Raw genomic sequence first — 15554 nt, 5'->3', positions numbered from 1 at the left:
GATAATTGCTTAGCTTAAAAATCACTTACAAACCTAAATAACAACAATAAACTCAAATGAAATTAATAGACTGGATTAAGAATTTACCCTCTTCCAGTGTATCACATAACAAAGCTACAGGCAGCTCTCTAGTTTGCTCAGATTTATTTTATTATCTTCTTGTATATTCTGGCACTCAAAAACGTACAGCTTGATATGACATAAGGAAGAAGATATGAAAACAAATTAATGTTCCCAACTCAATATGCAGAAAATAAATCATTAAAGGAAGGGCATTACATTAACTGGGGGATGCATAACAGTAAATAGGAATCTGTTAACTGTATTGACAGTGTAAAAGGTGAGTTAGATACCACACTGAACAGTTTTCTAAAATCATATTATGAAATTTATCAATTTTCTGAGTAATGAGTCATTCCTTTGTGAATCACGAGGTAAGAAAGTTTATGGGAGTGTTAAGCTAAGGAACATCTGAGTAATTGGGTCCTCAGTCAGCAGCTCATTACATTTGATTATTATATTACTGGTGATACAGTTTACTGTGAATGAGATCACATGTTCAGAAATATAAAACCCACAAAAATTTGCAAAAGTATACTAATAGTGAAAGGTGGTCCCACTGGAGCTAGTGTCCATGTGGATGCCTCAGGAAAAGTCCAGTGAAGCCTGGACAGGAAGAAAAGTTACTTACCCCTCATGATAGGACTAAGTGTAGATACAGCTGGGAACAAACACTGTGTCTGGGTACCCTCATTGATGGTTTTCAATCCCTTCCATGGAATCAAAACCCAGAGGTCTCAGCCTTGAGAGTTCTCCTGATCACTAGTGCACACTTGGATGTTATTCCAAATCCAAGGAAATAACAAAGCTAACCACTGAACCTTTCTTTCCTCGCTTCCTGAGGAGCTCAAAAAAGAAAGTTATAGCAACAGGGTACTTCCACTGGGCAATAGTGATAGCTAACAGAAAGAAGCATAGCCCTACAATCAGTCCTTGAGGTGTGGGCCTTAATCGCCAGTTTGATATTTTCCTCAAGACCTTAGTCACCCACAGGCACCCAAATCTTTCTCCTGTCTGGCCCGGCAGAGAAAGTTCATTGGATGATTTTTATAGATTAGTTATTTTTGGTGCAGAGTTGATGGAAACACTGAGGGATGAAGTCATGAGGCAATTTCAAAAATGGGTGCATGCGAAGGAATGGGTAGAGAGTGTTGTTGAGATTCTCAAGGGGTGCAATTAAAGTTGTATCTTCGAAATTTCTGTGAAGTTTTCAGTCTCCCCTTGGGGTGGTTTGTGCTCAAGAGTCCTTGGTGTAGCATCCTTTCTTCCACCCATAATCTTCATATAGTTTAGGGTAAAGTGGTCTCTAGGGTGAAGGCAGGAAAATTGTGTTAAAAAGGCAATGGTGAGATGTCTGTATGGATTTACAGAGAACTTCTTTTTGTTTCCAGGAAAATTCTTTTTCACTGTGAAGTTCAGAAAATGTTCAAAATGTACATTGTTTATATTCTCTGAGGATATGTTTTCTTCACACAATTGACAACAGTAAATTTTTGCTTCCAGGCTTTAATTACTGATAGGGTATTTCTTTTCTGTTTGTCCTATTTGTTCTTTGTTCCTTTATTCCTTCTTTCTTGTTTGGATTATCCAAGTAATTTTATTATTTTTTTTTCCTCTGTTAGCTTTTTAGTTGTACACTCTTGGATAATTATTCTAGTAATCATAATATGCATCCTTAACTTATTACAGTCTATACATTAAATTGGAGCCCTGGTGGTGCAGTAGTTAAGCGTTTAGGCTGCTAATCAAAAGGTCGCAGTTCACATCTACCACCTGCTCTTTGGACACCCGGTGGGGCAGGTCTACTCTGTCCTATAGGGTTGCTGTTAGTTGCAATTGACTTTATGGCAATGGGTTTGGGTTTGGTTTTGGTGTACCTTAAATTAATACTTCTACCACTTCTGAAACAATTTAAGATGGTAATAATGGTTTAAACCCATTTATTCATACATTTTATTTACACATATGTTATAAATCCCACAAGATATTATAATTATTTTGTAAATGGTTGTTTTTTTATTTATACACATATTTATCCTCCCTAGAATTCATTCCTTTTTTTCACTTCCAGACCATCCCTTTGTAACTGCACTGCAATGTCACTTTTGTCATAAACCAAGTGACTTTACATCTGTTGGTCTTTTACTGGACTTTCTAATTGGTTCCATTGGCCTATTTGCTTACCTTTGCCCTAATATCACAATGTCGTTATCTTTGTAATAAGTCCTGTTGTCTGGAAATATAAGTCATCCACCTCTATGTTTTTTTCCTTCCTTTTTTCATATTTCTCTTTCCCTTCTCCTCCTCTTCCTTTTTCTTCACTATTTTTTATAGCTATATAGTATTACATTGTTGGAACACACTGCAATTTTTTTGCCCGTTGTCTGTTCATGATTATTTCCATTATTTCATTTGAAATTAGGACTAGCTTGTTAATTTTCCCAAAAATAACTGCTGGAATTTTGGTTGGTATATTGTTAAATCCATAGAACAATTTGGACAGAACTGATACTTTCACAATACTGAGTTTCAATTCATGAAATAATATAACCACCATTTATTTAAATCTTTAAATTTTTTTTGTCATGAGGCCATGTACATCTTTTGTTAGATTTATTTTTTGGCATTCAATAATTTTTTGATGCCATTATAAGTGGTATTTTTATTATAAGTGGTATCGATAAAATATTTTATAGCTTTTGCTGCTGGCATATAGAAATAAAATCAATATTTGCATATTGACTCATATTCAATGATTATTAAAAATTCACCTATTAAACGTGATATTTTCTTGGGAGATTATTTTGGATATTATACATACACAATTATACCATTTTAATTTCTTTTAGATATTACATATAAATCAATACAATTTTTTCAATTTTATATCCTAACTTTCCACTCCTTGTAACTTTATTTTTCCCGTCTAATTGCACTGGCAAGAACCTCAAGTACAATTTTAAACACGATGAGCATCCTTGTCTCCTTTTCAATCTGAAAGAGAAAAACTTTCAAATTAAAACATTAAGTGTATTTAATGTAGCTTTATTTTTTTTAAATAAAACATCATTATCAGTTAAGAAGTAATTCTTTTATCGCTATTTTACTAAGATGTTTTAAAATGGGTGATATTGAGTTTTAATATGTGTTTTGCTGTATGTTTTGATAAGATACAATGTTTATACTCTCTTATTTTGTTAATGTGATGAATTACTTAGATTGATTTTCTAATGTAAAAGCAAGCATGAAGTTTTCAGGTATAAATTCAATTTGGTCTTGATTTTTTTAAAATATATTTTTCCTGGTTATGATCATGATTAGCAGCTTAGCAATTAACCCTTCTGACAAATGTAGCTATAAAATCTGGACAAAATACAAGCAACCATTTGAATGCATTGGAGAGCAATCTACACAGGTAAATCTTCAGGGACTACAATTCCAGGAAAAAAGCAAGAGCAAGGAAGTGTGTTCCATTCACCTCCCACACCCCCACCCCAGGATGTTTGACAATTAACCAATAAAAAACCAAACCCATTGCCATGAAGTGGATTCCAACTCATAGTGACCCTAAAGGACACAGTAAAATTGTCCCATAGGGTTTCCAAGGAGTAGCTGGTAGATTCAAACTGCCACACTTTTGGTTAGCAAGCAGAGGTCTTAACTATGAAACCAGGGCTCTGGACAAGTCACTAGGTGTGTGGGATATGGAGACGTGGAGGCATGGGGAAGAGACTGGGGGTTGGGGGACAGAGGAATAAAATCTGAGTAGAAAGCAGTGGTTTTACTGAACAGAGGAGACAAAAGATTGGAGTTTGCAGCTGCCTAAGCAGTTAGTGTTTGAGAAACATTTTCATGAGAGAGGCTGACCACAGAGAAGCGACACCCAGAATTTGATGAAACCTTCCTTCAACTCACTTTGGGTTTCCTAGGAGCCCTGGGGGAGCAGTGGTTATGAGCTCAGCTGCTAACCAAAAGGTCAGCAATTCGAATCCAACACCCGCTCCTTGGAAACCCTATGGAGCAGTTCTACTCTGTCCTATAGGGTTTCTATGAGTCAGAATTGACTCAAAGGCAATGGGTTTGGTTTTTTTTTTTTTTAATTGGGTGCCTATGCCTTGGGTTTTGATGCCTTGGAATAGACTCAACGGCAAAGAGTTTGGTTTTTGTTTTTTTAACTCTTCATGGAGCCCTGGTGGCTAGTAGATAAGAGTTCGGCTGCTAACCAAAAGGTTGACAGTTTGAATCCACCAGCCGTTCCCCAGAAATCCTATGGGGCAGTTCTAGTGTGTCCTATAGGATTGCTATGAGTCAGAATCAGCTCCATGGGTTTGGGTTTTTTTGGAGATTTTCATATGCAAGATGAGACTTCAAGAAATCTAGCAGAAAGCAGAAACTGAGAGTCTGAAGAGATGAGCAGAGGTTTCAGGAGTCACAGGGTGCAAGAAGTACAGAAATAGGAGTGAGGGCACACTAGAAGTGGCCCTGGTACATGGTCCAGGCTTCAGTTGAGATCTCATGAGGGCCATGTTCCTGAGTAAGGAATGTATCCCAGGAGTGAGGTCAAAACAAACATAGACCATCTTTAAGAGACATAAAAATCACTTTTAAATGGGATTAAAACTGTCTGTGCCTACTCTACCTACCTGCTAAAAGGAAACCTTATCTTGGTTTGGTTACTACACCCAGTGTCTACAGAATTTTTTAAGCACAATGTGCTGCATTCCAAAAAAAAAAAATTGAGGCATGCTAAGACATAGGATTAAATGATCAAAAACCAAGAGAAGAAATAGATAATACAAACAGGCTTATGGGTGGTTAAAGTTTTGGATGAATACTAGAATGAACAATTATATGAATGACACCTGTTTTTCTTTTTTTAATCTGAAACAGAAGTTAAATATGAGTTTAATATTGCTCAAGAGCCTTTTTGATTAGCACCCTTCTTTATATTCTCAGAAATTTCTGCAGGGTTCTTTTCATATCTTTGTTCCTAAGACTGTATGTCACAGGATTAAGGAGAGGGGTCACAAAGAATAAAACAGGGTCACAATTTTGTGCATTCTGTCTTCATGCTGAGATGTTGGAGTCCCATAAATGACCAATACTGAGCCACAGAAAAGTGAAACCACAGCCAGGTGAGACCCACAGGTGGAAAAGGTTTTCTTGGTCCAGCTGCTGAGGGGACCCTTAGTACTACTCTTAGGACCAGAGTGTGGGACCCCATGATGAAGAGAAATAGAATAATGAGGGGAAGAGGACTTTAAGGTGGAGAGGGCAAGCTCCATCACTGCAGTTCTTTTGCAAGTGAGTGCTAGAAGAGGACCTGGGTCACATAGGAAGTGGTCAATTATTCTGGATCCACAGAAGGACATCTGGGAGATGATGATAATAGGAATCAGGAACCAGAGGAAACCAAATACCCAGCAACTGACCGCAAGTTTGGTGCAGAGACGTCCAGTTATAATGGTTGGATAGCATAGAGGTCGGCAGATTGCAAGGTATTGATCAAATGCCATAGCCGCCAAGAATAAGCATTCTGTGGAACCCAGGGAGAAGAAAAAGTAGAATTGGAGAAAGCACCCAGAGAAGGAGATGATTTTGGTCTCAGAGAGGAAGTTGACCAACATGTTGAGGACAGTGGGGGTGACATAGCAGATCTCGAGGAAGGAGAAGTTGACAAGAAGAATGTACATGGCAGTGTGGAGTCTTTGACCCCAGCACACAGCACAGATGATGGAACCATTCCCCATGAGGGTCAGGAGGTAGACAATAGAGAAGAGCACAAAGAGAAAGATCTGACCCTGCCTGGGACTAGGGAAGCCCAAGAGGATGAAGCCAGTGATGGTGCTTGAATTGCTGGGGGTGTTGAAAATTTTCATGTCGGTGAGCTGTAAAATACCAGCAAATACTGAATAACAGTGTGAAGACAGAGGGGGTCCCAGAATTATATAAGAAACATCTTTGGAAAGAAAATAAAGAATTAAGTATCAATTGCTACTCTTTTTCTAGAATCCTGGAATGCTGTCCTGGCTTCCTTTCATTCACATTTTCACTGTGGACCCAAGAAAACTTGTGTTCAGAACTGAAAAGCTCTTGAAGAAGAGTGTTGTTGAGGTATTTATGTGAAAACTTACACTTAGTAGTACATATGTATGCATGTGCATAAATATATATATATATATCATCTGACAATGTTGAATTTTACCTGAACCCCGTGAGCCTAGAAAACAGCTATGATTAAAGAAACTCTTTTGTCTTTTGTCTTCAGGAAAATGGCTCACTGCAAGTGACAATCCTTCTTCATATGAGTTGGATACAACTCTTGGATGCTCCCTTGTGTATCTATGACAAGGTAAGACACAGGTCCTCCAAATTCATATTTTTGCCTTTTAAGTACTTAACTGAGCTTATGAACTGGTTGTTCCCACTGATCAATCAGAAATGAAATGCTTGTTAAGAAAACTTGAATGATGGTTTTCCCACCTCCACTGTCTCTGCCCTAGTTCAAGTCATCTTTTTTCCCTTGGACACTGTCATGGTGTCTTAACTGGCTTCCTGCTTCCATTCTTGCTTCACAGTACACTGCTCTCCATGCCACAGCTACAGTGACTCTTTAAACAAAGAAAATCAGATCATTTCCTTCTCTTGTACATAGACTTTAGTTAGCTTCCCACTTCACTCAGAATAAAATAAAACCTCTAAACTGTGGTCTTTGATTTAGCCCCTATAAATATCTCCACAAAATTCTATAATAAACATCTCCATAAGAAATTATGGATGACATTGCAAAGAATGGGAATTCCAGGATACTTTATTGTACTCCTGCAGAACCTGTACATAAACCAAGAGGCAGTTGTTCGAACAAACAAGGGGATATTACGTGGTTTAAAGCCAGGAAAGGTATATGTCAGGGTCGTATCTTTTCACCATGCTTGTTCAGTCTGTAAGATGAGCAGATAATTCAAGAAACTGGACAATATGAAGAAGAACATGGCATCAGGACTGGAGGAAGACTCGCTAACAACCTGTGATCTGCATATGACATAATCTTGATTGCTGAAAGTGAAGAGAAATTGAAGCACTCAACGAATGAGAATCAAAGACTAAAAGCGTTTACTATGGATTACTATTCAGTAAAAGAAAACAAAAACCCTAGCAACTGAACCAATAGGATTTCATTTTACTTGGATCCACAATCGACACCCATGGAAGCAGCAGTCAAGAAATCAAATAATGTATTGCACTGGGCAAATCTGCTGCAAAAAGACTTCTTTAAAGTGTTAAAAAGCAAAGGTGTCACCTTGAGGACTAAGGTGCACCTGACACCAAGCCATGGTATTTTCAGTGGCCTTATATGCATATGAAAGCTGAACAATGAGTAAGGAAGACCAAAGAAGAATTAATGCCTTCAAATTATGGTGTTGGTGTAGAATATCGAATATACCATGGACTGCCAATAGAATGAAAAAATCTGTACAGCCAGAATGCACATTAGAAGCGAGGATGACTGGACTTCGTCACATGTACTTTGGATGGATTATCAGGAGGGATCAATCTCTGGAGAAAAGATCATACTTCGTACGGTAGAGGGTCAGTTAAAAAAAAGGAAGACCCTCAACGAGGTGATTTGACACAGTGGCTGGAACAATGGGCTCTAACATAGCAAGCATTGTGAGGATGGCTCAGGACCAGGCAGTGTTTCATTCTGTTGTGCATGGAGTTGTTATGAGCAGATTCGACTTGATGGTGCCTAACAACAACAAAAACAAACATCTCCAACCTCTTTTCATGGTTCTATCAATCAAACTGTCACTCATTCTCTCTCTTACACACAGTGCTGTGAAAATGGGGTATGCATACATGCCCTACTAATATAAGCTCTGCACATATAAAATAGGGTTCACTGCAGAAAAACTGACAAGCTGAAAAGTAACAGGAGGCCCACCATCCCCTGAGCTCTCACAATCCCACTGAGGTGTGCATATTTAGAATGTACTCACCAAGGTCTGCTTTTCAGTAGAGAAGGATTGCCCTACCCATATAATGCCCTATACCAGGGGAGGGCAAATTTTTAAAAAACATTTTAGGCTTGTGCACAATATAGGCTTGTGCATAATATAGGCTCTGTCATAACAACTGAGCTCCTTTTTTGTAGTGCAAAAGTAGCCATACATAATACCTAAATGAATGAACATATCCGCATTCTAATAAAATTTTATTTATGTCGACTGAAATTTGAATTTTATATAATTAACATCACATATGTCAAATGTTTTATGAAATGTTACTCTCCAATTAATTTTTCAACCATTTAAAAATATAAAAAACATTCTTAGCTTTCTGTATTATAGAAACAGGCAGCAGGCCAGATTTGACCCATGAACCATGGTTTGTTGACTCCTGCTCTACATATTTATAGGGACAGGAAAGCAAAGACCATCAATTTGACTACGGAACAATGGAAGTTCCTTGGTTGAGGAAGTGGCCTTGTTAGAAAGCAGGGGCCTCTACAGACCAGCAGCTGGAATCAGCCTGTTCTTCTACTGAGCTAACTTAGACATGCTGGACCAGCTTTTAGTCAAGTTACTGAAATGAGTTTCCAGAGCCATCGGTATTGCCTTTACACACACACACACATATACACACCACACACACACAATGACACACTCATATGCTCATAGCCTTCCCCAACACAATACCTCAGTAACATAACTTTGGCCTTTCTTTCTGTCTACATGATTTGTGCTGCAGTGAAATCTCAGTTATCTATGGAATACAGGACCAGAGAAAGATGGATAATGTGGATAAATGAACTTCACAGATAAATTGAAATCTTATTGAATCTTTTTCTACTGCCCCTAGTTCCGAAGCACATCTATTAGTAGCTTAAATGGAAAATAAAATTTATCTTATTCATCTTCCTGATCACCTCAAGTGTTAGTACAAATGGGCAGCTGCAGAGAAGAGGAACAGTGAGCCTGGGGAGTCCTTCCTGAATGCACTAGAAAGGGGGCTGGGCCCTCCCTGATAACCAACCATTTGCTGGGAATTTAAGCCATTTGACCAGTGAGGAGCTTTTACTTTCTAAATTATAAATGAATGGGTTGTTCTTCTTTTAAATATTTCTGTATTTACGGCTAACCTTTAGAGAAATCTGAAAGGCAAGGTATTCTTTTGGGCTACTTCTTTCTCAGTTTCTCTTTGGCACTTGCCAATGACTTGAAAAAAATCAGAATGACCTGCTTTAATTGCTCTCAATGAAGGATAATCCATCAAGGAAAACTACATTGCATTAATATTAAAAACAAAGCCTACCGGATTCCCTGGATGGTGCAGTTAGTGCACTTGAATGCTAACTATAATGTTGGAGGTTTGAGTCCACCCAGAGATGGCAGTGGGTTTTTAGAGGCATCTTGAAAGAAAGGTCTGTATCTGAAAATTCAGCCATTGAAAACCCTATGGAGCACAGTTCTCCTCTGACACAGATAGGGTGCCATGAGTTGGAATTGACTCCACAGCAGTTAGTCTGTTTATCACATTCAGGCTACATTCTAATGGAAGGAAATTTAGTGGCCAAAAAATAACACCCAAGACTCCTGAGCAACATTTTCGCCAAGTGTGCTGTACCATGGGCACTGTATGGTAACTTGTGAGTCCTAAATGTGGCTATATCACCTTGAGGACTTCTCAGTAGTGTGTTGGGAGAAGAGAACTGCAGAGTCCTATGAAGAACAAAGGAATGAAGACTCAGTGGATTTACAGAAGGACCAGCATCCTCTTAGACTCTGACAGCAATGGTGCACAGGCACTGTGACGTACTGATGCATGCATCCTCCTTATGTACCTGGTGGCATTTCTGGCTCCAAGAGGAAGTTGTGAGAGAAACTCCAGCCACAAGACTCTCCTTATTATTATGACCTAAAAAAAAATTAAAAACTGAGTCAAGGATGGAGAACAATATTTGTGGCTCCAGACGCTTGCTTCCTTACAGTGTAAAGAACCTGGACAAATGGAATTCATTCTTCTGGTCAGTGATTATTAAGAGTTTACAAGTCTCTCCGGCAAGGACCAATAGTTCCCCAGTGTCCTCCTTGGGAGGCATCACTCCCTGTGCTTGTATCTAATCTGATCTGATCTATATTTGCATAAATTTAGAACAAAATGTAAATTCACAAAAAAAGACCAGACACCCCTGAGTCTATGGCCCCTGGATAACCTACTAACTCAGAACTGAAGCTACTCCCGAAGCCCACCTTTCAGGCAAAGATTGGTCAGGCCTATTAAAACAAAACAGAACAGGACAGGACAGGACAGGACAAGACAGGACAGGACAGCACAAAACAAAACAAAATAAAACACACATGAGGAACACGCTTCTTAATTCAGTCAAATATATGAGACCAAATGGAAACAACTGCCCAAAAGCAAAGACCAGAGGGCAGGGAGGGACAGGAAAACTGGATGAATGGTGTGGAAAGGGGAAGAGTGCTGACACATTGTGGAAATTGCAACCAATGTCACAAAACAATTTGTGTATAAATTTTTGAATGAGAAACTAATTTGCTATGTCAGCTTTCACCTAAAACACAATTAAAAAAATTTTTTTTAAATATTAAATTACTTTGGAAAAATATTTGTGTAAGTGACAAGAGGAAAACAAAAACAAATTAATTGCCATTCAGTTGATTCTGACTAATGGCAACCCCATGTATGTCAGATTAAGACTGTGTTCTGCTCCCTAGGATTTTTAATGGCTGATTTTTCTGGAAGTAGTTCACCAGACTCTGGAGGGATTCCAACTTTCAAGCTTTTTTTTTAAATTTTACTTTAGGTAAAAGTTTACACAGCAAATTAGTTTCTCATTTAACAATTCATACACAAATTGCTTTGTGACATTGGTTGCAATCTCCAAGATGTGTCAACATCTCCTCTTCCCCACACCAGGTTCCCCGTTTCCATCTGTCCATTTTTCCTGTCCCTTCCCACCTTCTTGTCTTTGCTTTTGGGCAGGTTTGACCTTTTGGTCTTGTATGTTTGATTGAACTAAGAAGCACATTCCTTACATGTGCTATTGTTTGTTTTATTAACCTGTCTAAGATTTGGCTGAAGGGTGAACGTCAGAGGTGGCTTGAGTTCTGAGTTAGCAGGGTGTTCAGGTTTTTTTTTTTTTTTTTTTTTCAGGGGCCACAGTCTGTCAGGCCAGTAAGTCTGATCTTTTTTTGTGAATCTAAATTTTGTTCTACATTTTTCTCCCCCTCTGCCTGGGACCCTCTACTGTTTTCCTTGTCAGAGTGGCTGGTGGTAATGGCTGTGGTACTTGTAGTCCATTAGTCTTCTGGACTAATACTTTCTTTGTGGTTTTGGTTTTCTTCATTCTCCTTTGCTCCAGATGGGATGGGACACTTGCAAGCTTTTAAGACCCCGGATGCTACTCACCAAAGTTGGATGAAGAACATTTCCTTTATGAACTATGTTCTGTCAATTGACCTAGATGTCTTTCTCTATCATGGTCCCTAGCCCTCAGCCCTGGTAACTCAAGTCCATCAAGGTGTTTGGATATGTTGTCTAGGAAGCTTCTATGGCTTTGCCTTGGTCAGGTTGTGCTGACTTCCCATATACTGTGTACTGTATTTCCCTTCATTAAAGATAATACTTGTTTACTATCTAGTTAATGATTTCCCTTTCCCAACCATCCCCTCCCTCATAACCATCAAAGATTGTTTTTTTTTCTCTGTGTAAACCTTTTGGGTTTTTATAATAGGGGTCTCATACAGTATTTGTCCTTTTGTGATTGACTTATTTGGTTTAGCATAATGCCCTCCAGATTCATCCATGTGTGAGATATTTCTAGGATTCATCATTGGCCTTTATCAGTGTCATATTTCATTGTGTGTGTACCATAATTTTTCCATTCACCTCTTGATGGGCACTTAAGTTGTTCCCATTTTTTGCTATTGTCAATAGTGCTGCAATGGACATGGGTGTGCATATGTGTATTTCCGTGATTGCTCTTATCTCTCTAGGATATATTCCTAGGGGTGGGATTGCTGGATTGTATAGCATTTCTATTTCTAGCCTTTCACAGAAGCGCCATATCTTTTTCCACAGTGGTTGACTTCCAACTTTTTGGTTAGGTAACAATTGTGTTAAGCATTTGTGCAATCAAGGGACTGCTTGCATGGTACAATGGGGGTGGAGAGGGAGCAAAAGTGATTTAGAATAAAATAATCTGAACTTCCCCTTATTGACTATAATAAAGTGCAAATATTAAAAAAAAAAAAAGAGAGAGAGAGAGACAATAGAATGAGGTGGAGATGCTTAATATACCCAAGGAAAAATTCCAAAGCATTGCAGTTTTGCTGAGTGTGCCCTCTCTCCCACTTTTGTCATTATCTATGCAGGACATGTAGAATCACGGGGTAGAACTTCTTCACATACTCCATTGCAGTTTAAATGCTATTCAAATTACTATTCTAATAGGGAGTTTATTTTTTTTAGATAAAAACAAAATCAACTATATTATAAATTTATATGTCACTTTTACATTTAAGGTAATGCTTTAGCCTAAATTACTCTGCTTGACTTCACCTTCTACTAGATGACAGTTTCTTGAACAGCAGGTATAGTGTTTAGGAAGAATTACTCAACCTCTGAGTCAGAGTCCTGAATCCCTGGGTAGTGTAAGTAACTTGTGATTGGCTACTAACCTAAAGGTTGGTGGTTTGAACTTGCCCACCAGCACCAGGGAAGAAAGGTCTGGCAATCTGTTAACCTATAGATTATAGCCAAGAAAACCCTATGGAGCATTTCTACTATGTAACATGTGGGGTCGCAATGAATGGGGTTGCTGGATTGTATGGTATTTCTATTTCTAGCCTTTTAAGGAAGAACCTTTGGATCAACTCAACAGCAAAGACTTAAGGGCTAGAGTCATCTAGCATGTTTCAATAGTATGACTCCTCATGACCAGAAACATCTGTGTATGTGGATCACATGATAAAAAAAAAAAGATAAAAATCATGAAGGAGAGGATCTTTAATCAACTGTATTGCTTAGGGATTAAGGAGTAGAATGTGAGCCATACGTATATGAAAGGTTTGTTCATGCTGATTTTCCCTTTGTAGTCCTAATATTTTCCCCTTGTGTTCATACTAGCACCATTTCATGAGATAATTTTAGCGGGCTCAAACAAGAAAGGTTTGAATTGTAAAATGAGTACATTTTGTCCATCTTTCATGAATGTTGCTCTTTAATCTTGCTAGCAGCACATTAGAACTTAGTCATTTTTACAGTGGAAATAATAGTAAAATGGGGTGCTTAAGGTCCTATGTGGGTTTCATCTCAGATTCAGTCTCACAGTAACCTCTTACCTGCAGACTCTTATCAACTAAACATCCAAGGGGCTGAATATTTGTAATGTCAATACCATTATGTTACTCCTTTGCTCAAACCTTTCCAAAGGCTTCTCATTTCATGCAGAAATAGAAGTTCTTAAAATGACTTATAAGGTCCTGAGCAATTTGCTTCCCTGTTCACTCTCTGACTTGATCTCCAATACTCTTTCCCTTATTCTCTCTACTGCCAAACCAACCTCCTTGGTGTTACGTGAACACACTCGTGCCTCAGGATTTTGTAGAGAACTTGCTTCTGCATGGAATACCCTTTCCTCAGCTGTCTACATGGCTCACTCCCTCACCTCTTTCAAGCTTTTGCTTAAAATTCGCTTTCTCGGGGTTGCCCTCCCTGACCACCCTATTTAAAATTTCAGCCTTCTATGCTATACTTCCCACCCTCTTTCCCCTTTCTCCATAGTACTTATTTCTTTCTGACATGCTATACATTTTACTTATTTATTGTTTCTCTCTCCCCAACTAGAATGTAAACTCCGTGTGGGTAGTGCTTTTTCACCATTTTGGTTATAGAGTCTCTTTAGTGCCTAGAAGAGTTCCTGGAACATAGTAGATGCTCAATCGTATTCGTTGCCCAATGAAAGAATGACTACTACTTTTTCTAATGTTATAACATTTCCTACTTATGTAAGCAGGAAACTTTCAGTTTGTTCCTAGTCTAGAAGATTCTCAACTATCAAGAGCCAAGGGAAGTAGAAAGCTGTCCTGTTACTAAATCCTTTAGGTCTGTAGTCATTGGTATTGAAGGTTGATTCTTATTCACTTTTTAAAAATATTAGACTGTGTTAAGATATGCCTTCACTACATCAATGATGACCCACCTGGGATAAGAGCTCTCCTACCTTCTACACACATCCCTCAAGTATTCAAAGCTAAAGCAGTGAGAAATACCACAGATATAATGCCTTTATACCTACTGGGATCACCAACGTTGAAAATGTTGCACTTGAGTCAATTATAACATAGTTCTTCTTGTTTAGTTGAGGGATAAATCAATGAAGGACCCCACTGAGAAAATATCTTCTTTAAAGTGTGCTTTGGCAGCTGAAATCAAATCTTTTTTTAAGTGATCCTTTACGTGTGTACAGTGGTCTGCTTCGTCTCATGTAGATTGCTTTATGCTCCTTGTATCCTTAGGACTTTCTTCAATGCAGCCTTCATCTCCTTGTTTCGTAGGCTGTAAATCAGAGGGTTTAAGAAGGGAGTGACCACAGAATAGAACAAAGTAATAATCTTCTGAAGTTCAGCTGGGTTTTCAGATGTGGGGCTCAAATACATTGCCAAGAGACCCCCAAAGAATAGACACACCACTGTCAGATGGGAGCCACAGGTGGAAAAGGCCTTTCGTTGGCCAGCTGCTGAAGGGACTTTTAACACAGCTATCAGTAAAAGGGTATAAGAGCCAAGGATGTATAGAAGTGTGAGGATGATAATGAAGGAGCTCAGGATATAGAAGACAATCTCAGTGATAGGAGCTGGAGCACAGGACAGAGACATCAGTGGGTCCATGTCACACATAAAGTGATCAATGATGTTGGGTCCACAGAAAGACAAGTGGGAGAGTTGCACTGTGGGGACTAAGTAACTAAGGAACCCAAAAAGCCAGCAAAGAAACATCAAGAGATAGCAGAGTTGTAGGGTCATGATGGTTGGGTAGTGCAGTGGGCGGCAGATGGCAAGGTACCGATCATATGCCATGATGCAGAGGAGATATGTTTCAGTTGTACCAAGGGAGGTAAAAAAATAGAACTGGAGGAAACAGCCAGCAAAGGAGATGGTTTTTGTCTCCGAGAGAATGTTGGTCAGCATACTGGGCACAGTGGAGCTAATGTACCAGATTTCAAGGAAAGCAAAGTTCCCCAGGAGAATATACATTGGTGTGTGGAGTCGTTGGTCCCACCTCACAGCACAGACAATGCTGCCATTTCCCATCATGGTAAATATGTAGACCCCAAAGAACAATGAGAAGAGGAAAATTTGCATCTCCTGGCTACCAGGGAAGCCTAGGAGGACAAACTCAGTCACAGTGCTTTTCTCTGAATTGTTCATGAATCCCAGGGCTGCAGAGAAGACAGAGAACACCAT

General features: G+C 38.8%; 2 protein-coding genes across 2 annotated transcripts; both read right to left on the bottom strand.

Annotated features, from left to right (window-relative positions):
* Window positions 1-5084: 5084 nt before the first annotated feature.
* On the bottom strand, window positions 5085-5939 carry LOC126084589 (olfactory receptor 11G2-like). The gene has a single exon (XM_049899184.1). The coding sequence runs from the start codon at window positions 5937-5939 to the stop codon at window positions 5085-5087; it is 855 nt and encodes a 284-aa protein (XP_049755141.1).
* An 8646-nt stretch (window positions 5940-14585) lies between these two features.
* On the bottom strand, window positions 14586-15554 carry LOC126084588 (olfactory receptor 11H4-like). Its single transcript, XM_049899182.1, has one exon. The coding sequence runs from the start codon at window positions 15552-15554 to the stop codon at window positions 14586-14588; it is 969 nt and encodes a 322-aa protein (XP_049755139.1).

This window comes from Elephas maximus, chromosome 10, assembly GCF_024166365.1.
Source record: "Elephas maximus indicus isolate mEleMax1 chromosome 10, mEleMax1 primary haplotype, whole genome shotgun sequence".
NCBI classification, from domain to species: Eukaryota; Metazoa; Chordata; class Mammalia; order Proboscidea; family Elephantidae; genus Elephas; species Elephas maximus.
Note: the sequence above shows the minus strand (reverse complement) of the source record. Positions and strands in the feature narration are given on the sequence as shown.

What these genes read in the sequence shown, in the direction of transcription:
- LOC126084589 (XM_049899184.1), bottom strand. Translation starts at nt 5,939, where the DNA reads ATGAAAATTTTCAACACCCCCAGCAATTCAAGCACCATCACTGGCTTC.
- LOC126084588 (XM_049899182.1), bottom strand. Translation starts at nt 15,554, where the DNA reads ATGGTGTTCTCTGTCTTCTCTGCAGCCCTGGGATTCATGAACAATTCA.